This window comes from Bombina bombina, chromosome 2, assembly GCF_027579735.1.
Source record: "Bombina bombina isolate aBomBom1 chromosome 2, aBomBom1.pri, whole genome shotgun sequence".
Taxonomy (NCBI): Eukaryota; Metazoa; Chordata; class Amphibia; order Anura; family Bombinatoridae; genus Bombina; species Bombina bombina.
Genome location: NC_069500.1, coordinates 757,028,834 through 757,051,637, shown reverse-complemented (window position 1 = coordinate 757,051,637; position 22,804 = coordinate 757,028,834). Strand labels below are relative to the sequence as shown.

The following is a 22,804-nucleotide window of genomic DNA, read 5'->3' as shown; positions in this document are numbered from 1 at the left end:
GCAAGATCTTGAAATGTAGAAGTTGGTCTTTGCGGTCGCTATTAGCGACTGGGTTATCCTTTGTTGAAGGACTTGGCGGTCGCAAGTAGCGACTAGAAAAAACATATGGATCCTTCCAGTTGAAGATTAGGTGGTCGGTAGTAACGACTAAAGGATCTTTAAGAAGTGCAAGATGGTCTTTGCGGTCGCTGGTAGCGACTGGGTTATCCTTTGTTGAAGAACTTGGCGGTCGCAAGTAGCGACTAAGAATTCTTTGGTTGAGGATTAGGTGGTCGTTAGTAACAACTAGAGGATCTTAGGATGTGTAAGATGGTCTTTGCGGTCGCTGGTAGCGACTGGGTTATCCTTTGTTGAAGAACTTGGCGGTCGCAAGTAGCGACTAAGAAATTCTTTGGAGACTGTCAGTTTTGTGGTCGCTAGTAGCGACTGGGAGTTTCTTTGTAGATAAGTTGGTGCCAAACGGCACAGCGGTTGGTAGAGTTAGTTGTCAGTTGGTGCCAGCATGCACATAGAAATTCAAATAGAAAGTCCTTTGAAGCATAAAATTGTTAACAAGTAACAACAATAGTGGATTAAAATCAATAGAAAAAAGCACAGTGTCAGGTTAACGCGTTTCGCCCTGGCTTTATCAAGACATGTTAGTCTGTGCTGCCAATAATAAAATGATCCCCCTAGCAATAGGCGAATGTCTCTTGTCCCACAGTCATATTGTAAAGTGCCATCCTTTTATTTTCTGCAATGTGTCCCAGAAAAAATAAAGTTAGCACTTACCTTTAGACTTCTGCCAGGCAGCACAGCAGCTCACTAGGTTTGAGAGGCCAGTTCCCTCACATGGAACTTTTGATAAAAACAAAGACTGAGTAATCTTACTCAGGCTTGCACGATTAGGGAAGCATTAAATACATGGGAGGCACAGTGAGGATTGTACCCGACAAGTTCCCATTGCTTGAAAGCCACCACTGCTCTACTGAAGAGACTGATATGGACTACAACTACACCCTAGGACACAGCAGAACAATCTTGCACTGCTGAAAAATAAAATCTTGCTTGAAGAATCTTCTTTCAAACACCTAAACTTTACCACTTCCTTGCTCTAACGTAGGCAAAGAGAATGACTGGGGCTGGAGAGAAGGGAGGTGATATTTAACAGCTTTGCTGTGGTGCTCTTTGCTGCCTCCTGCTGGGCAGGATTGTTATTCCCAATAGTAATTAGATGATCCGTGGACTCACCGTGTCATTAGAAAGAAATTGTGTACTTATGACATTTGGTTAATGCAATAAAGCATTTGTTTTTTTATATTTAAAGCAACAGTTTTATTGAATAATACCCCTTCCACCACCCAAACATTTGGTCAATATATTATGTCCTTTGAGGATTTAGCTTTTAGCGCTACCTTTTCCCCCTCTTTGTAACTCGTGATTCATCAGAGCACAAAACTGTATCCTATTCTTTTCAGAAATAGATTCTCCAGCATATCAAGTCATCATGATGTTCTGGCATAGTTAAAGGGACATGAAAGCCAATTTTTTTTTTCTTTTGTGATTTAGAAAGAGCATGTCATTTTAAACAACTTTCTAATTTACTTGTATTATCTAATTTGCTTCATTCTCTTGATATCACTTGCTGAAAAGCATATCTAGATATGCTCAGTAGCTGCTAATAGAGGAAGCTGAGAAATTCTTAGAATTGATTTGTCAAATCCATTGCAACTGAGCAACTAGATAATTCCACAGTTTTGTACAGGAGATAGTTTAAGACTTGAAGTTCAGCAGACATCCCAAACCATGGACGTTAAAATAATGCTCATCACCAATGAACCACTCCCTGTTCTACCAAAGAAAAAACATAATTTATGCTTACCTGATAAATTTATTTCTCTTTTAGTGTATCCAGTCCACGGATCATCCATTACTTATGGAATATATTCTCCTTCCCAACAGGAAGTTGCAAGAGTCCACCCACAGCAAAGCTGCTATAGCTCCTCCCCTAACTGCCATATTCAGTCATTCGACCGAAAACATGCAGAGAAAGGAAAAACCATAGGGTGCAGTGGTGACTGTAGTTCAAATGAAAAAATTACCTGCCTTAAAGTGACAGGGCGGGCCGTGGACTGGATACACTACAAGAGAAATAAATTTATCAGGTAAGCAAAAATTATGTTTTCTCTTGTTAAGTGTATCCAGTCCACGGATCATCCATTACTTATGGAATACCAATGCCAAAGCTAAAGTACACGGATGATGGGAGGGACAAGGCAGGTACTTAAACGGAAGTTACCACTGCCTGTAAAAAAAACCCTCTCTCCCAAAAATAGCCTCCGAAGAAGCAAGGTATCAAATTTGTTAAATTTGAAAAAGTATGAAGCGCAGACCAAGACTCCGTCTTGTAAATCTGTTCAACAGAAGCCACATTTAAAAAAGGCCCAAGTGAAAACCACAGCTCTAGTAGAATGAGCTGCAATCCCTTCAGGAGGCTGCTGTCCAGCAGTCTCATAAGCTAAATGAATTATGCTATTTAACCAAAAAGACAGAGAGGCTGCTGAATTCTTTTGACCTCTCCTCTGTCCAGAATAGACAACAAACAAGGTGAACATTTGATGAAAACTGTAGTAGCTTGTAAGTAAAACTTTCAAGCACAAACCACGTCCAATATTGTGTAATAGACGTTCCTTCTTTGAGGAAGGATTAGGATACAAGCATGGAACAACTCTCTTGAGTGATGTTCTTGTTAGATACCACCTTAGGAAAAAACCCAGGTTGGTACGCAGGACTACCTTATCCGTACGAAGGACCAGATAAGGAGAATCACACAGATAACTTGGAGACTCTACAAGTCGAGGAAATAGCTACCCAAAAGGAACTTTCCAAGATAAAGATTGATATCTATGGAACAAAAAAATGTTCAAACGGAACTTCTTGAAGAGCCTTAAGAACCAGGTTTAAGCTCCATGGTGGAGCAACAGTTTTAAACACAGGCTTGGATCTAACCAAAGCCTGACCAAATGCCTGAACGTCTAGAATACCTGCCAGACGCTGGTGCAAAAAAAAAAAAATAGACAGAGTAAAAATCTGTCCCTTTTAAGGAATTAGCCGACAACCCTTTTCTCAAAAACATCTTGGAGAAAAGATAATATCCTGGGAATCCAGGCTTTACTCCATGAGTAACCCTTGAATTCATAACAATCAGATATTTACACCATATCTATGTTCAATTTTCCTAGAGACAGGCTTTCATGTCTGTATTAAGGTATCAATGACTGACTCGGAGAAGCCATGCTTTGATAACATCAAGCGTTCAGTCTCCGGGCAGTCCATCTCAGATTGATTCTATTTAGATGGTTGAAAGGACCCTGAGGTAGAGGGACCTGTCTCAGAAGCAGAGACCGTGATGGAAAGGATGACATGTCCACCAGATCTACATACCAGGTCCTGCGTGACTACGCAGGCGCTGTCAAAAACACCAAAGCCCTCTCCTGCTTGGTCTTGACCTCCGAAGGAAATCCCACTCCCCCGGAAGAAAAGTCTGACGACTTAGAAAATCCACCTCCTAGTTCTCAACACCTGGGATATGGATAGCTGATAGACAAGAGTGAGTCTCTGTCCAGTGAATTATTGTAAGACTTCTAACATCACTAGGGAACTTCTGTTCCCCCTTGATGGCTGATGTAAGCCACAGTCGTGTATATTGTCCGACTGAGTATGATGTACCTCAGAGTTGCTAACTGAGGCCAAGTCTGAAGAGCATGGAATATCACTCCCAGAATATTTATTAGAAGGAGGGTCTCCTCCTAAGTCCACTATCCCTGAGCCTTCAGGGAGTTCCAGACTGCATCCCAACCTAAAAGGCTGGCATCCATTGTAACAATTGTCCCATCTGACCTGCGGAAGGTCATACCCTTGGACAGATGGACCCGACATAGTCACCAGAGAAGAGAATCTCTGGTCTCTTGGTCCAGGTTCAACAGGGGGACAAATCTGTGTAATCGCCGTTCCTCTGACTGAGCATGCATAGTTGCAGCAGTCTGAAATGTAGACGTGCAAACGGTACTATGTCCCTTGCCGCTACCTATTAAGCCGATTTCATTCATGTACTGAGCCACCGAAGGGCGCGGATGGGATGAAAAACACGGCAGAAATTTAGAAACTTTGACAACCTGGACTCTGTCAGTTAAATTTTCATTTCTACAGAATCTATCAGAGTCCCTAGGAGGGAAACCCTTGAGATTGGGGATAGAGAACTCTTTCCTTGTTCACTTTCCACCCATGTGATCTCAGAAATGCCAGTACTACGTCCGTATGAGACTTGGCAATTTGGATGTTTGACGCCTGTCTCAGGATGTCGTCTAACCAAGGGGCCACTTCTATGCCCCGCGGCCTAAGGACCGCCAAAGCGACCCCAGAACCTCCATAAAGATTCTTGGGGCTGTAGATATCCCAAAGGAAAGAGCTACAAACTGGTAATGCCTGTCTAGAAAGGCAAACCTGAAAAACGAAGGTGATCTTTATGCATCACAATGTGAGGATAAGCATCCTTCAAATCCATTGTAATCCTCTATTGACTCTCCTGGATCATAGTTAAGATGGTACGAATAGATTCCATCTTAAATGACGGAATTCTGAGGAATTTGTTTAAGATCTTTAGATCCAAAATAGGTCTGAAGGTTCCCTCACCTTGGGAACCACAAACAGATTTGAGTAAAAACTCTGTCCCTGTTCCTCTCTTGGAACTGGATGGATCTCGTACACAATGTAAGAATGCCTCCATCTTTATCTGGTTTGCAGATAATTGTGAAAGGCGAAATCTCCCCTTTTTTTTTTTTTTTTTGGGGGGGGGGGGAATCTTTGAAATCCAGACGATATCTCTGGGATATAAATTCCAATGCCTAGGGATCCTGGGCATCTCTTGCCCACGCCCGGGCGAAGAATGAAAGTCTGCCCCCTATAGGATCCGTTACTGGATAGGGTTCCGTTCCTTCATGCTGCCTTAGAGGCAGCAGCAGGCTCCTTGGCCTGCTTATCTTTGTTCCAGGTCCAATTGTCTCCAGACCGCCTTGGACTGAGCAAAAATTCCCTCTTGTTTTGCCTTAGAGGAAGTGGATGCCACACCTGCCCTGAAGTTTTAAAAGGCACGAAAATTAAACCTTTTTTTGGCCCTGATTCCTATCCTGAGGAAGGGCATGACCTTTTCCTCCAGTGATATAAGCAATAATCTCCTTCAAACCAGGCCCGAATAGGGTCTGCCCCTTGAAGGGAAGTTAAGTAGCTTATTTATTAAAGTCACGACAGCTGACCATGATATAAGCCATAGCGCTCTGCGCGCCAGTATAGTAAAAAACAGAATTCTTAGCCGTTAGTCTAGTCAAATGAACAAAGGCATCAGAAAACAAAGGAATTGGCTAGCATAAGCTTGTCAAATATATTCATCCAATGGAGTCGCTAACTGTAAAGCCTCATCAAGAGACTCAACCCAGAACGCCGCAGCAGCAGTGACAGAAGCAATGTATGCAAGGGGCTGCAGGATAAAACCCTGTTGAATAAACATTTTTTATCCATTGGATCCAAAAAGCACAACTGTCCTCGCCAGAGGTAGTGGTACGCTTAGCTAGAGTAGAAACTCTTCTCTCCACCTTAGGAACTGTCTGCCAGAAGTCCCGTGTGGTGGTAACTATTAGAAAACATTCTTCTAAAAAATAGGAGGGGAAGAGAACGGCACACCTGGTCTATCCCATTCCTTATTAAAAATTTTTTTTTTAGTAAACCTCTTTAGGTATTGGAAAAACATCAGTACACACCGGCACTGCATATTATTTATCCAGTCTACACAATTTCTCTGGCCCTGCGATTGTACACATTCATTCAGAGCAGCCAAAGCCTCCCTGAGCAACAAGTGGAGGTTCTCAAGCATAAATTTTAAATGTAGAAATATCAGAATCAGGTTAAATCATCTTCCCCGAGTCAAAAAAATCACCCACAGACTAAGCATATGAGGTAGTATCATACATGGTTCTTAAAGCGTCTGTATGCTCTGTATCTACCCCCAGAGCTATCTGCTTTCCTTTAATTTCAGGTAGTCTGACTAATACTGCTGCCAGAGTATTATTCACCACCTTTGCCATGTCTTGTAAAATAAACGCTATGGACGCCCTTGATGTACTTGGCGCCATTTGAGCATGAGTCCCTGAAGCGGGAGTCGAAGGGTCTGACACGTGGGGAGAGTTAATCGGCATAACTTTCCCCTCGACAGAATCCCCTGGTAAAATATACGCTATGGGTGCCCTTGATGTACTTGGCGCCATTTGAGCGTGAGTCCCTAAAGCGTGAGTCCCTAAAGCGGGAGTCAAAAGGTCTGACACGTGGGGAGAGTTAGTCGGCATAACTACCGCCACGACAGAATCCTCTGGTGATAATGTTTTTAAAGACAAAAAATTATCTTTATTGTTTAACATGAAATCAGTACATCTGGTACACATTCTAAGATGGGGTTCCACCATGGCTTTAAAACATAATGAACACAGAGATTCCTCTATGTCAGACATGTTAGAACAGACTAATAATGAGACTAATAAGCTTGGAAAACACTTTAAATCAAGTTAACAAGCAAATATATAAAACGTTACTGTGCCTTTAAGAGAAACAAATTTTGTCAAAATTTGAAAAACAGTGAAAAAAGGCAGTAAAACAAACGAAATTTTTACAGTACATGTAATAAGGTAACAGAGCATTGCACCCACTTGCAAATGGATGATTAACCCCTTAATGCAAAAAACAGATAAAAAAAACGACAGACGTTTTTAAAAACAGACACAACAAAACTGCCACAGCAGAGCTGTGGATTACCTTCCCTATAAACGATTTTGGAAGTCTTTTTAGCCCTTTAGAAATGTCCTGTAGTATTCATGGGACTGCTGAGGGAATCTGGATAATTCATTTTGTAATTTTAACTGCGCAAAAAAGCGCTAAATTAGGCCCCTCCCACTCATATTACAACAGTGGGAAGCTTCAGTTAACTGTTTCTATGCTAAATTTAAGCCAGCCATGTGGAAAAAACTTAGGCCCCAATAAGTTTTATCACCAAACATATGTTAAAAACGATTAAACATGCCAGCAAACGTTTTAAAACACATTTTTACAAGAGTATGTATCTCTATTAATAAGCCTGATACCAGTCGCTTTTACTGCATTTAAGGCTATACCAACATTACAGTGTTATCACCAATGTACGTTAAAAAACGATTAAACATGCCAGCAAACGTTTTAAAACACATTTTTATAAGAGTATGTATCTCTATTAATAAGCCTGATACCAGTCGCTATCGCTGCATTTAAGGCTTTACTTACATTACTTCGGTATCAGCAGTATTTTCTTAGTCAATTCCATTCCTAGAAAAATATTTTACTGCACATACCTTATCTGCAGGAAAACCTGCACGCCATTCCCCCTCTGAAGTACCTCACTCCTCAGAATGTGTGAGAACAGCAAATGGATCTCAGTTACGTCTGCTAAGATCATAGAAAAACGCAGGCAGATTCTTCTTCCAAATACTGCCTGAGATAAACAGCACACTCCGGTGCCATTTAAAAATAACAAACTTTTGATTGAAGAATAAACTAAGTATAAATCACCACAGACTCTCACGACCTCCTATCTATGTTGAGGCTTGCAAGAGAATGACTGAATATGGCAGTTAGGGGAGGAGCTATATAGCAGCTTTGCTGTGGGTGGACTCTTGCAACTTCCTGTTGGGAAGGAGAATATATTCCATAAGTAATGGATGATCCGTGGACTGGATACACTTAACAAGAGAAAAGGATTGTGTGCTGTGTGTACAATAACAAATGGTGGCTGGACCTTGTACTTGAAGTTGCTGTGTTTGAGTTGAACCAAGAGTTTAACATGAAATTCTTCCACCCCCCATGGCCATCCTTCAAACTCTCAACAAAGCACACTGTATGGTAGAAACAAGAGCACATCTTCAGAACTCTCTCCCTAGTGGAGCTCAAAACAGAGCACGAAAACATAATATCAGTTAAGTATTGAGTCAGAACTGTTCATTAGTAATGATACTAAATTATAATGAATAAAACCATCTGCATTGATTTATATTTTACCATATTCTAAGCCTTATAACTTTTGTACCACTTGGAGTAACAACAAAAACATTTTCTCCTTAAAAGGGTACACATAAAGAGCTACCTAATTCAATACACTTGGGATTTTTAAATTGGTCTCACATTAAAATACTTCGCCACGCAAAATATATTTTTCAAATGTTATGATTTTCCGGATTTAACATTGAAGTACTAAGAGTAACAGGTTGATTTTTCTTCCTCAAATGCTACCCATGGGAGAGTACCCTAGGGGGAAATAAAATCAAGTTGTTACTAGCAGCCCTTCACTTAATTTTAGAAGGCCTAAATATGTAGAAAATTGAGTTTTGGTCATATTCAGACACCCATAGAGTTATAAACACTCAACAAATCACAGAACTTAAACATTAAAATATCAGACAATGACCTTTCCAAAGGCACCATGTGAAGAGCTATATAGCTCTTATAGAGAATAAAAATGGAAAATTTAAAATGCCCTAAAAAACATAATTTATGTAAGAACTTACCTGATAAATTCATTTCTTTCATATTAGCAAGAGTCCATGAGCTAGTGACGTATGGGATATACATTCCTACCAGGAGGGGCAAAGTTTCCCAAACCTCAAAATGCCTATAAATACACCCCTCACCACACCCACAAATCAGTTTAACGCATAGCCAAGAAGTGGGGTGATAAGACAAAAGTACAAAAGCATAAAAAAATAAGGAATTGGAATAATTGTGCTTTATACAAACAAATCATAACCACCACAAAAAGGGTGGGCCTCATGGACTCTTGCTAATATGAAAGAAATGAATTTATCAGGTAAGTTCTTACATAAATTATGTTTTCTTTCATGTAATTAGCAAGAGTCCATGAGCTAGTGACGTATGTGATAATGAATACCCAAGATGTGGATCTTCCACGCAAGAGTCACTAGAGAGGGAGGGATAAAATAAAGACAGCCAATTCCGCTGAAAATAATCCACACCCAAAATAAAGTTTAAATCTTATAATGAAAAAAACTGAAATTATAAGCAGAAGAATCAAACTGAAACAGCTGCCTGAAGTACTTTTCTACCAAAAACTGCTTCAGAAGAAGAAAACACATAAAAATGGTAGAATTTAGTAAAAGTATGCAAAGAAGACCAAGTTGCTGCTTTGCAAATCTGATCAACCGAAGCTTCATTCCTAAACGCCCAGGAAGTAGAAACTGACCTAGTAGAATGAGCTGTAATCCTTTGAGGCGGAGTTTTACCCTACTCGACATAAGTATGATGAATCAAAGACTTTAACCAAAACGCCAAAGAAATGGCAGAGGCCTTCTGACCTTTCCTAGAACCGGAAAAGATAACAAATAGACTAGAAGTCTTTCGGAAATTTTTTAGTAGCTTCAACATAATATTTCAAAGCTCTAACTACATCCAAAGAATGCAACGATCTTTCCTCAGAATTCTTAGGATTAGGACACAATGAAGGAACCACAATTTCTCTACTAATGTTGTTAGAATTCACAACCTTAGGAAAAAATTTAAAAGAAGTTCGCAACACCGCCTTATCCTGATGAAAAATCAGAAAAGGAGACTTACAAGAAAGAGCAGATAAATCAGAAACTCTTCTAGCAGAAGAGATGGCCAAAAGAAACAAAACTTTCCAAGAAAGTAATTTAATGTCCAGCGAATGCATAGGTTCAAACGGAGGAGCTTGAAGAGCCCCCAGAACCAAATTCAAACTCCAAGGAGGAGAAAATTGACTTAATAACAGGTTTTATTACGAACCAAAGCTTGTACAAAACAATGAATATCAGGAAGATTAGCAATCTTTCTGTGAAAAAGAACAGAAAGAGCAGAGATTTGTCCTTTCAAGGAACTTGCAGACAAACCTTTATCCAAACCATCCTGAAGAAACTGTAAAATTCTAGGAATTCTAAAAGAATGCCAAGAAAAATTATGAGAAAAACACCAAGAAATGTAAATCTTCCAGACTCGATAATATATCTTCCTAGATACAGATTTACGAGCCTGTAACATAGTATTAATCAAAGAGTCAGAGAAACCTCTATGACTGAGAATGAAGCGTTCAATCTCCATACCTTCAAATTTAAGGATTTGAGATCCTGATGGAAAAAAGGACCTTGTGATAGAAGGTCTGGTCTTAACGGAAGAGTCCACGGTTGGCAAGAGGCCATCCGGACAAGATCCGCATACCAAAACCTGTGAGACCATGCTGGAGCCACCAGCAGAACAAACGAGCACTCCTTAGAATCTTGGAAGAAGAACTAGAGGCGGAAAGATATAGGCAGGATGATACTTCCAAGGAAGTGACAATGCATCCACTGCCTCCGCCTGAGGATCCCTGGATCTGGACAGATACCTGGGAAGATTCTTGTTTAGATGAGAAGCCATCAGATCTATTTCTGGAAGTCCCACATTTGAACAATCTGAAGAAATACCTCTGGGTGAAGAGACCATTCGCCCGGATGTAACGATTGGCGACTGAGATAATCCGCTTCCCAATTGTCTATACCTGGGATATGAACCACAGAAATTAGACAGGAGCTGGATTCCGCCCATACCAGAATTTGAGATACTTCTTTCATAGCCAGAGGACTGTGAGTCCCTCCTTGATGATTGACATATGCCACAGTTGTGACATTGTCCGTCTGAAAACAAATGAACGACTCTCTCTTTAGAAAAGGCCATGACTGAAGAGCTCTGAAAATCGCACAGAGTTCCAAAATATTGATTGATAATCTCACCTCCTGAGATTCCCAAACCCCTTGTGCTGTCAGAGACCCCCAAACAGCTCCCCAACCTGTCAGACTTGCATCTGTTGAAATCACAGTCCAGGTTGGAAGAACAAAAGAAGCCCCCTGAACTAAACGATGGTGGTCTGTCCACCACATCAGAGAGTGTCGTACAATCGGTTTTAAAGATATTAATTGAGATATCTTCGTATAATCCCTGCACCACTGGTTCAGCATACAGAGCTAAAGAGGTCGCATGTGAAAACGAGCAAAGGGGACCGCGTCCAATGCAGCAGTCATAAGACCTAGAATTTCCATGCATAAGGCTACCGAAGGGAAAGATTGAGACTGAAGGTTTCGACAAGCTGAAACCAATTTCAGACGTCTCTTGTCCGTCAGAGACAGAGTCAAGGACACTGAATCTATCAGGAAACCTAAAAAGGTTACGCTTGTCTGAGGAATCAACAAACTTTTTGGTAAATTGATCCTCCAACCATGTTCTAGAAGAAACAACACTCATAAAAGACTGGAAAGGTTCTTTCTAGTGAAAATGAGCAAAGGGAATTGAATCCAATACTGTGGCCATAAGACCTAAAACTTTTATGCATAAATAGCAACTGAAGGAAATAATAGAGACTAAAGGTACCGACAGACGGAACCCAATAGAATTATCCCTTGTCTGATAGAGACAAAGACAGTGAAACAAACTATCTGGAAACCTAAAAAAGGTGACCCTTGTGTGAGGAATCAAGAGCTTTCGAAAAAAAGATCCTCTAACTATGTCCTGAAGAGCAAGTGAATCATATGAGATTCCGCATCCTCAGAAAATAATCTGAATGAAAACAGAAAAATTAAAATATGCATTTATTGTATCTAATGAAAACAAATAATGCTATCAATGACCATAAAATGGCAAAATAGTTTGAATAAAACTCCAAACCCGGTTCCTAAAAAAGGAACTGGAAGAAATACCCCAGAAGATTCCAGGTCTGAGCAGTGCTTGAACCCCATGGGTGCCCAGCCATGCTTCAACAGTACCCAAAATATATAGGACAGAAACACACTTAAAGAAAGTGTTAGCCTTACTGGAATAAAATCAAAGAAATTTGGACAAAATAGAACCAAATAAATTTCAAAGAAGTCTTAACCTGCCCCTTACCAGCCAAGCTGCAATATGGCACGTACATCGCAATATTAGGGAGCTGATTTCGAACCCCAATTATAAAAATGTTACTTGGGAAGAACTCAGGAATTTGTTCCTTAATAAGAACAACCAAACTAGTATAAGCTTAAAGTTTTAGTCTTAGAACTCAATCTTGAAGCCCAGAGTAACAGTTAAGAATTGAATCCAATTATAAAACAAATAATTGATTAACTTACAACAAAAGAAATATGGATTTTTTTTGATTTTTTTTTAAATCACAAAATTCTTCTAGCTAAAATAGCTAAAGACATAGATTAACCCTCATTTGCGAAAAATATTCAATAAAATGAAGACACAAATGAAATTATTAGCATGATAGTTCAGTTTAAAGGACCAGTCAATACAGTGGACTTGCATAATCAATAAATGCAAAACAACAAGACAAATGCAACAGCACCTAGTCTAGTAAATTTTGTCCCTTAACAATGCTAAAATAAATCAATCTGATACTTGATCTTAAAGTAAACAGAAAAAATGAAGCAATTGCAATATCCAAATAAATCACAGGACCAAGAAAAGTACCTGAAACTAAATAATTTTCCATAAATAAGATACAACTATCTAAAGGAAAATAAATACTATTTTGCTATAGAAACAATAGCATAATTAGTAGAAGTAGAGATAGCCCCAATAAATTGGAGAACCCTCCAAATTGAATTTAACTGCTGCAAAGAATATAGTTTAAAACCTTTGAAGAAGGAATAAAAGAAAATTCTCAGCCTATTCCATTCCCTAGAATGGGGAATTGGAAAGAAAACCTCTGAAAACACAGAAGAAATAAATAGGCAGAAATAGTGTCAGCTAGTCTTAAAGAACTAGTTACCTTAATATCCAAAATAATCAACACCTTTTCAACAAAGAACAAATGTACTTTAATAATAGAAAAATAATAAAAAAAGTAGATTTGTTAGTGTCAATATCTGATGAAGAAAATTTCTGAAAGAGAAAAAACATCATCAGAGAAGGATAAATCAGTATGTTGTTGGTCATTTGAAACTTCAATAATTAAAAAAAGAAGTGAAAAAGACCTAAAAATGTTATTAGAAGGCACAAAGTCAGACAAAGCCTTTAAAATAGAATCAGAAAAATATTTCTTATAAATCTTCTAAATATTTCTTGTACATAAGATGTAAGAATGGAAATATATAAAGCATAATCACTAATGGATTCTGCATGTAAAAGTATATCATAATAACTTATTACAAACCATAACTAAAGATAAACATTTATAACATTTAAAATAAATGAACTTCGCTTTGGTAGAACTGAAACTCAGTTAAGCATTTTTCCAGAAGTGGCTTCTGATTCAGGGTCAATCTGAGACATCTTGCAATATGTAATAGAAAAAACAACATATAAAGCAAAAAAGATCAAATTCCTTAAATGACAGTTTCAGGAATGGGAAAAAAAATGCCAATGAACAAGCTTCTAGCAACCAGAAGCAATAAATAATGAGACTTAAATATTGTGGAGACAACAATGACGCTCTAATTTTTTAGCGCCAAAAAAAGTCGCCCACATTATTTGGCGCCTAAATACTTTTGGCGCCAAAAAATGGCACCACATCCGGTAACGCCGACATTTTTTGGCGCAAAAACGTCAAAAAAATTACGCAACTTCCGGCGACACGTATGAAGCCGGAAATGACAAGAAAATTTTTGCGCCAAGAAAGACGCAATAAAATGAAGCATTTTCAGCCCCCGCGAGCCTAACAGCCCACAGTAAAAAAGTCAAATTTTAAGGTAAGAAAAAATTGATTTATTCATATGCATTATCCCAAATATGAAACTGACTGTCTGAAATAAGGAACGTTGAACATCCTGAATCAAGGCAAATAAATGTTTAAACACATATATTTAGAACTTTATATAAAAGTGCCCAACCATAGCTTAGAGTGTCACAGAAAATAAGACTTACTTACCCCAGGACACTCATCTACATGTAGTAGAAAGCCAAACCAGTACTGAAACGAGAATCAGTAGAGGTAATGGTATATATAAGAGTATATCGTCGATCTGAAAAGGGAGGTAAGAGATGAATCTCTACGACCGATAACAGAGAACCTATGAAATAGACCCCGTAGAAGGAGATCATTGAATTCAAATAGGCAATACTCTCTTCACATCCCTCTGACATTCACTGCACGCTGAGAGGAAAACCGGGGTCCAACCTGTTGCAGAGCGCATATCAACGTAGAATCTAGCACAAACTTACTTCACCACCTCCACAGGAGGCAAAGTTTGTAAAACTGATTTGTGGGTGTGGTGAGGGGTGTATTTATAGGCAGTTTGAGGTTTGGGAAACTTTGCCCCTCCTGGTAGGAATGTATATCCCATACGTCACTAGCTCATGGACTCTTGCTAATTACATGAAAGAAAGGTGATTTTATGCTGCCCTTGCAACTATGAATTTCCTAGATCTCAGGAGAACATCTTTTAAAAAAAAATATCTTAAAAGTTGGGGTTATGATCAAAAAGGGTGGAAGAAAGCACTACCCAATTTTCAGAACAATTAGAAAACGGTGAGGCAACCTGCAATTGTATATTTTACATGGACCCATTAAAATAACAATAACAATAGTAATAATATTAATAATAATATATAATACAGAAGCATTATGAAGACTTAAGTCCATAAGAAGAGTTAATGTTACCTGTGAAGTCATCAGACTCTGACAAAGTCTCCAGAAGAGGACCAAATAAAGAATGGGAGGGCAGTGGTGGACACACAGGACTTGAGTCAGAGCTAGGTAAAAAGACATTTGAAAAGGGATGATTAGGGCATAGAAAGTGAACTTTTTAATATAATTTCATAGTTTATTTTGCAACCCACATTTCCTGAAATTTCTGAAAAGTGTGTTTTAGCCACAAGAATTGGGAGTGGATATCCCAGACATCAGAAGTCTAACCCTGTTGCATTCTATACTGATTGTTTGATCACTGTAGTAACTCATTTAAATAATGATAAATGGCTTCTAACAGGGAATGCCTATGGACTTCAAAACAATGCAAATAAAACATTTTAAATACTTTTAAAACATTTATAAGATATGAAGACTTATTACTGGTATATAGAATGCATTTATTTAAAAACAAAACAATTTATGTAAGAACTTACCTGATAAATTCATTTATTTCATATTGGCAAGAGTCCATGAGCTAGTGACGTATGGGATATACAATCCTACCAGGAGGGGCAAAGTTTCCCAAACCTTAAAATGCCTATAAATACACCCCTCACCAAACTCACAATTCAGAGTAAACTAATAGCCAAGAAGTGAGGTGATAAAGAAAGGAGTAAAAAGCATCAACAAAGGAATTTGGAAATAATTGTGCTTTATACAAAAAAATCATAACCACTATAAAAAGGGTGGGCCTCATGGACTCTTGCCAATAAGAAAAAAATGAATTTATCAGGTAAATGCTTACATAAATTATGTTTTCTTTCATGTAATTGGCAAGAGTCCATAAGCTAGTGACGTATGGGATATCAATACCCAAGATGTGGAACTCCACTCAAAAGTCCCTAGAGAGGGAGGGATAAAAATAAACAGCCATTTCTCGTTGAAAAAATAATCCACAACCCAAAATATAAGTTATTCTCAGAATGAAAAGAAAAACTTAAAAAACATCAGCAGAAGAATAAAACTGAAGCAAATACATCAAAATGGTAGAATTTAGTAAATGTATGCAAAGAGGACCAAGTTGCTGCTTTGCAAATCTGATTAACTGAAGCCTCATTCTTAAAAGCCCACGAAGTGGAGACTGATCTAGTAGAATGAGCTGTAATTCTCTGAAGCGGGGCCTGACCCGACTCCAAATAAGCTTGATGAATCAAAAGCTTTAACCAAGAAGCCAAGGAAATAGAGGCCTTCTGACCTTTCCTAGGACCAGAAAACATAACAAAGAGACTAGAAGTCTTCCTGAAATTTTTAGTAGCTTCAACATAATATTTCAAAGCTCTCACCACATCCAAAGAATGTAAGGATCTTTCCAAAGAATTCTTAGGATTAGGACACAAGGAAGGGAAAACAATTTCTCTACTAATGTTGTTAGAATTCACAACTTTAGGCAAAAATTTAAATGAAGTCCGCAAAACCGCCTTATCCTGATGAAAAATCAGAAAAGGAGATTCACAAGAAAGAGCAGATAGCTCAGAAACTCTTCTAGCAGAAGAGATGGCCAAAAGGAACAACACTTTCCAAGAAAGTAGCTTAATGTCCAAAGAATGCATAGGCTCAAACGGAGGGGCCTGTAACGCCTTCAAAACCAAATTAAGACTCCAAGGAGGAGAAATCGATTTAATGACACTGTTACAGAAGCATTAGTTATTTTGTTGTGAAGAGCTTATTTCCCAGCAGCAATGCCTGAACCAGCAAGCCAGCGCCTAAGAAGGGCTCCAAGAAAACCGTAACAAGTATCATTTCATAAAGAGTTAACTTTTTTTTTCAGCTTTTAGAAACTATTGCCTAAATACACGTTTGCTGGCCTCAGCTCTAAGCTTAGTGATAACCAATCCCATTGTCTAATCACCTCTGGAGCCAGACTGCTAATTGATAAGATGAACTTGTAAACTTGTTATCTTAAGTACTGTAATCCTATTGTGGCCTGTCAAAGGACAGTGCTCTCTATCTAAATGTGTGATGGGGGATTTTGTGCTTCCCCCCCCTCTCCCCCTGGGAGTGCCCTGTGTGCATGTAACCTTAATAAAAAGCAGGCTGGGCATCCCAGTCCTGAGTTCTTGTTTGAACCTCAATCGCAGCGTTGACTCGTTTCTGTGGGCAGAAGGGTATCCTAGCTGTACTGCAGCTAAGGGAGATTATTCTATATTTGCGAGACTCATATAGAATACTATGGAAAGCAGCTTCTCCCCTCTTTAGCAATAGGGATCCAGGCTACTAAGCGGTCCATCTCTCAGCGAGACTAAGGGTAACCGTAACATTTGGCGGCAGCGGCGGGATTTTCCTGGATTTCCTAGGAGAGGTACAGAACGGATGGAGAGCGCTTACGAAAAATTGAAGCGTACAACCCTAAAGGATTTACTTGAAAGCAGAGGGGGGTACGCCAGCAACCGGCCGAGGAGAGAGCTGATCGCAGAATTGACCGAACTGGATCAGAGCTTCACAATGGCGGAAACACCGACCACGATTAGTGACGAAAAAAACCAGGATTGTTCGGGAAAGGCTCTCATTATACGGGCCGAACCCCTCCATGGAATTGGTACAGCAGTTGATGGCGGAGGCGGACGAGGATATACGAGAGACTCGAGCCCACAAACTCAACCTAGCGAACGCACACCGCAATGCTGAAGCCCCGCAGGTAATCATCCCTGTCGAAAATGCTGGGAGGCCCAAGATACCCTATGCGGCATTTCGACCCTTCCTAGAGAGTGAGACAGGGATTGATGAATATTTGGCGGACTTCGAAAGGCAATGTGGCCTGCACCAGATTCCCAACAGAGAGTGGCCCACGATATTGTCTGGGAAACTATCCGGGCGAGCCCTGGAAGCCTTTCGTACTCTGGGTGCTGAGGAAGTGACACAGTATGAGCTAGTTAAGGAGACACTGTTGCGACGGTACGCTGTAACTCCGGACACGTATCGCCGACAGGTTTCGGGGCACGGAAAAGAAGCCTAACGATACCCATATGGAATGGGCGCACCGAATGCGGAGAGCGGCAAATCACTGGCTGAGCGGAAGTAAAGCGGTGACTGGGGAGGAAATTTTACAATTGTTTCTCTTAAAACATTTTTATAATGGCATGGAACAGCAAGGGAAGGAATGGCTGCGAGACAGGTGGCCTTCTACCTTAGAAGAAGCAGCCAAATTGGCCGATGAACATTATGACTCCCGTCTTCACGAACCCATGAACTACCGAGCTCCAGCACGGGTCGAACCCAGAGAGGTTTACCGTGCACCCCCTCGTGCTGAATTCTGAGCCCCGGTGCCCACAGGGCCCGCCCGACACTCAGGACCACCCAATAACCGCTCTGAGCGTCCCAGACCGACTTGCCACCGATGCAAGCAACCAGGGCATTTCATGGCTAGCTGCCCCTTAATACGCACCAGACACCCAGGAATTACAATTACCCCTCTGGGACCTATCGTCCGGCCCGGGCCCTCTGTGTTAACCAAGAGGCCCCTATGGAGGGATATATGGGGCCGCTTCACGAGGCAGACCCTGTATATGCTGCCTCAGATAACCGCCAGCACCATCGGCAGAGGGTATGGCTCGAGGGGCGATTTACCGAGGGATTGCGAGACACAGGGGCTACCATCATGCTGGTACAGAGTCATTTGGTGCCAGAGCACAAGCGATCCGGACAGACTGTGGCCGTTAGAGTGGCGGGGGGGGGATGTGTACAAAATTCCAACAGCTAAAGTGCATCTTGATTGGGGAGCGGGATAGGGGGCTGTGAACGTGGGCCTAATGGATAATTTACCTGCCGAAGTACTACTGGGCAACGATTTGGGCCCCATGACTTCTGCCTATGCTCCAGTATGCAACAACGAGGCGGACCCAGTTACTACACGGGCCCAAGCCCGGACGGAGCGAGAGCTCTCACCAGTGCGGGAGACACAGGTAAGACCTACCCCGACCTTGCCTGACAGGTTAGGCCCCATACCCTGGGACACCCCAGATGCTTTCGAGGCAGAGTCTAAGACTGACCCGACCTTACAAAAGTACCGGGAACGAGCAGAGACCAGAGGGGGCGGGGCAGATAACGAAACATTCTTATGGGAAAAAGAGAAACTATACCGCTGAACAGAGAAAAGGGGACAGCGTAGGCGACAGCTGGTAGTGCCCCACAAATACCGTCAAGAAATCCTCAAAATAGGCCACGACATCCCCTTAGCAGGCCACCTAGCCGTAACCCGTACCCTACACCGCATTACTCACACGTTCTTTTGGCCAGGGGTGCACGCTGACGTTAGAACTTACTGTAACACCTGCGATGTGTGTCAACGAGTAGGAAGGCGAGGCGATCACCCTAAAGCCCATCTAGTAAATATGCCCATTGTAGAGGAACCCTTCAGCCGGGTTGCTATTGACCTAGTGTGACCACTGGCTACCCCTAGTCCCTCCGGTAAGCGCTACATTCTTACCGTAGTGGACTACGCTACCAGGTACCCAGAGGCTGTCGCCCTATCCAACATACAAGCGGATACGGTAGCGAATGCACTAGTACAGGTGTTCTCCCGGGTAGGATTTCCAAAAGAAATCCTATCCGACCGAGGCAGCCAATTTACGGCTGAATTGACCCAACAACTCTGGCAGGTTTGCAAAATTAAGTCCCTCCTGAGCTCCCCATACCACCCCCAGACGAACGGGCTGTGTGAGAGGTTCAATGGGACCCTCAAGCAAATGCTCAAGACGTTCACTCAGGAATACCGAGACTGGGAACGCTTCCTGCCGCACCTCCTATTTGCTTATTGGGAGGTGCCCCAGGAAACGACAGGGTTCTCTCCCTTCGAGTTGCTCTACGGAAGAAAGGTACGGGGACCCCTAAACCTGATCCGGGAGCACTGGGAGGGAGAGATGGAGGCTGACGGTGTCCCCATTGTGCCATACGTGCTGGAACTCAGGGACCGAATGGAGCAATTAGCCAAATCCGTGCGGGCTAATCTCCAGTTGGCCCAGAGAAGACAGAAAGTATGGTACGATCGGGGGGCCCGAAAGAGAATCTTCACCATAGGACAAAAGGTGTTAGTACTTAAGCCGGTGAAGACAGACAAATTGCAGGCGTCCTGGCAGGGTCCCTACCAGATCGTAGAGAAAAGGGGAGACACCACTTATGTGATAGCTAGCTGCCATGACAACAATCTTAGAAAGACATTCCATGTAAACATGCTCAAGGAATATTTTGAGCGACCAGAGAACGTGACGGCCGTATGTTGTTCCCCTCAGGAAGACCCCGACAGTTTACCCATTCCAGACCTATTAGAAAAGAGTCTCCCCACAGGTATAGTGGCGCAGGTTCAGATAGGGGACCGACTTAGCCCCACTGAAAGGGAGCAGCTCAACCAACTCCTCCAGTCCAAACACCTCACCTTCTCCCCGAAGCCAGGGTACACTACTTTAACCACCCACCAGGTAGATACTCCGGGACAAGCTCCCTTGCGCCAGGCTCCGTACCGAATCCCCGAAGCAGTTAGGACAGGAATGAAGAAGGAGATCGATGAGATGCTCCAGCTCAGGGTAATTGAGCCCTCCGATAGTCCCTGGGCCTCCCCAGTTGTCTTGGTGCCCAAGAAAGATGGGACCACCGGTTCTGCGTAGACTATCGGAGGCTCAATGAAAATACCGTGACGGACGCTTACCCTATGCCCAGGGTAGACGAGCTACTCGATCGTATAGCCAGGGGAAATTACCTGACCACTATTGACCTCTGCAAAGGTTACTGGGATATTCCCCTGGCCCCGGAGGCTATCCCCAAGTCGGCATTCGTCACCCCATTCGGCTTATATCAGTTTAGGGTAATGCCGTTTGGGATGAAGAATGCCCCAGCTACATTCCAGCGCTTGGTGGATAGGCTCCTGGATGGCTTCCAGAGTTTTGCTTGCGCCTACCTGGACGACATAGCGATCCACAGTGAGTCCTGGGAGGACCACTTAGCTCATGTGGGAATGGTTCTGGATCAGATCCGGGCTGCTGGCCTGACTCTGAAGCCAGAAAAATGCCACTTTGGGATGGCCGAGGTACAGTACCTGGGTCACCGGGTGGGGTGTGGAAAGCAGCGACCAGAGACGGCCAAAATAGAAGCTGTCGCCAATTGGCCCACCCCCATCACTAAGACTCAGGTCCTAGCCTTCCTGGGCACGGCAGGGTACTATAGACGGTTCGTACCAGACTACAGCACACTTGCCAAACCCCTGACTGACTTGACCAAGAAGAACTTACCTTGACAGGTCCTGTGGTCTCCCCACTGTGAAACGGCTTTCCAGGCTCTCAAAAATGCTCCAATTAACGCTCCTGTCTTGGCGGCCCCAGCCCTTAACAAACGTTTTATCGTCCATACAGATGCTTCCATGTTCGGGCTGGGAGCCGTCCTCAGCCAAGTAGGCGAAGATGGAGGGGAGCATCCAGTTGCTTACATCAGCCGGAAGCTCCTGCCCCGCGAAGTCAGCTATGCAGCGGTCGAAAAGGAGTGTTTGGCTTTGGTGTGGGCATTAAAGAAATTGACTCCCTATTTATATGGTCAGGAGTTCACTCTGGTCACAGACCATAACCCGTTGGTGTGGCTGAACCGGGTCTCTGGAGATAACGGCAGGCTATTACGTTGGAGCTTATCGTTGCAACCCTTCAATTTCACCATTACTTACAGACCTGGGAAACAGAATGGCAACGCCGACGGGTTGTCCAGACAAACCAACCTCAGCCCCGCATAACTAGCGGTCTGGACAGCCTTAGTCTGCCCCGAAAAGGGGTCAGACCGTGTCTGCCAGAGTGTTCCACAGAAAGGGAGCACTGTTACAGAAGCATTAGTTATTTTGTTGTGAAGAGCTTATTTCCCAGCAGCAATGCCTGAACCAGCAAGCCAGCGCCTAAGAAGGGCTCCAAGAAAACCGTAACAAGTATCATTTCATAAAGAGTTAACTTTTTTTTTCAGCTTTTAGAAACTATTGCCTAAATACACGTTTGCTGGCCTCAGCTCTAAGTTTAGTGATAACCAATCCCATTGTCTAATCACCTCTGGAGCCAGACTGCTAATTGATAAGATGAACTTGTAAACTTGTTATCTTAAGTACTGTAATCCTATTGTGGCCTGTCAAAGGACAGTGCTCTCTATCTAAATGTGTGATGGGGGATTTTGTGCTTCCCCCCCTCTCCCCCTGGGAGTGCCCTGTGTGCATGTAACCTTAATAAAAAGCAGGCTGGGCATCCCAGTCCTGAGTTCTTGTTTGACCCTCAATCGCAGCGTTGACTCGTTTCTGTGGGCAGAAGGGTATCCTAGCTGTACTGCAGCTAAGGGAGATTATTCTATATTTGCGAGACTCATATAGAATACTATGGAAAGCAGCTTCTCCCCTCTTTAGCAATAGGGATCCAGGTTACTAAGCGGTCCATCTCTCAGCGAGACTAAGGGTAACCGTAACAGACGCGCTTAATACAAACTAAAGCCTGTACAAAACAGTGAATATCAGGAAGTTTAGCAATCATTCTGTGAAATAAAACAGAAAGGGCAGAGATTTGTCCCTTCAAGGAATTTGCAGACAAACCCTTACCCAAACCATCCTGAAGAAACTGTAGAATTCTAGGAATTCTAAAAGAATGCCAAGAGAATTTATGAGAAGAACACCAGGAAAACATAATTTATGCTTACCTGATAAATTCCTTTCTTCTGTAGTGTGATCAGTCCACGGGTCATCATTACTTCTGGGATATTACTCCTCCCCAACAGGAAGTGCAAGAGGATTCACCCAGCAGAGTTGCATATAGCCCCTCCCCTCTACGTCACCCCCAGTCATTCGACCAAGGACCAACGAGAAAGGAGGAACCAAGGGTGTAGTGGTGACTGGAGTATAATTTAAAAATAATTACCTGCCTTAAAAAACAGGGCGGGCCGTGGACTGATCACACTACAGAAGAAAGGAATTTATCAGGTAAGCATAAATTATGTTTTCTTCTGTTAAGTGTGATCAGTCCACGGGTCATCATTACTTCTGGGATACCAATACCAAAGCAAAAGTACACGGATGACGGGAGGGATAGGCAGGCTCTTTTATACAGAAGGAACCACTGCCTGAAGAACCTTTCTCCCAAA

The 22,804-nt window shown here is 42.1% G+C and overlaps 1 protein-coding gene across 1 annotated transcript in view; it reads right to left on the bottom strand.

The window, feature by feature from the left end:
- FCHO1 (FCH and mu domain containing endocytic adaptor 1) overlaps positions 1–22,804 on the bottom strand; it is an 802,768-nt gene that overhangs the window by 329,829 nt on the left and 450,135 nt on the right. Inside the window, exon 20 of the mRNA XM_053702869.1 lies at positions 14,693–14,784. Within this exon, the coding sequence (XP_053558844.1) occupies positions 14,693–14,784 (92 nt within the window). The remainder of the gene's footprint in view (positions 1–14,692; positions 14,785–22,804) is intronic.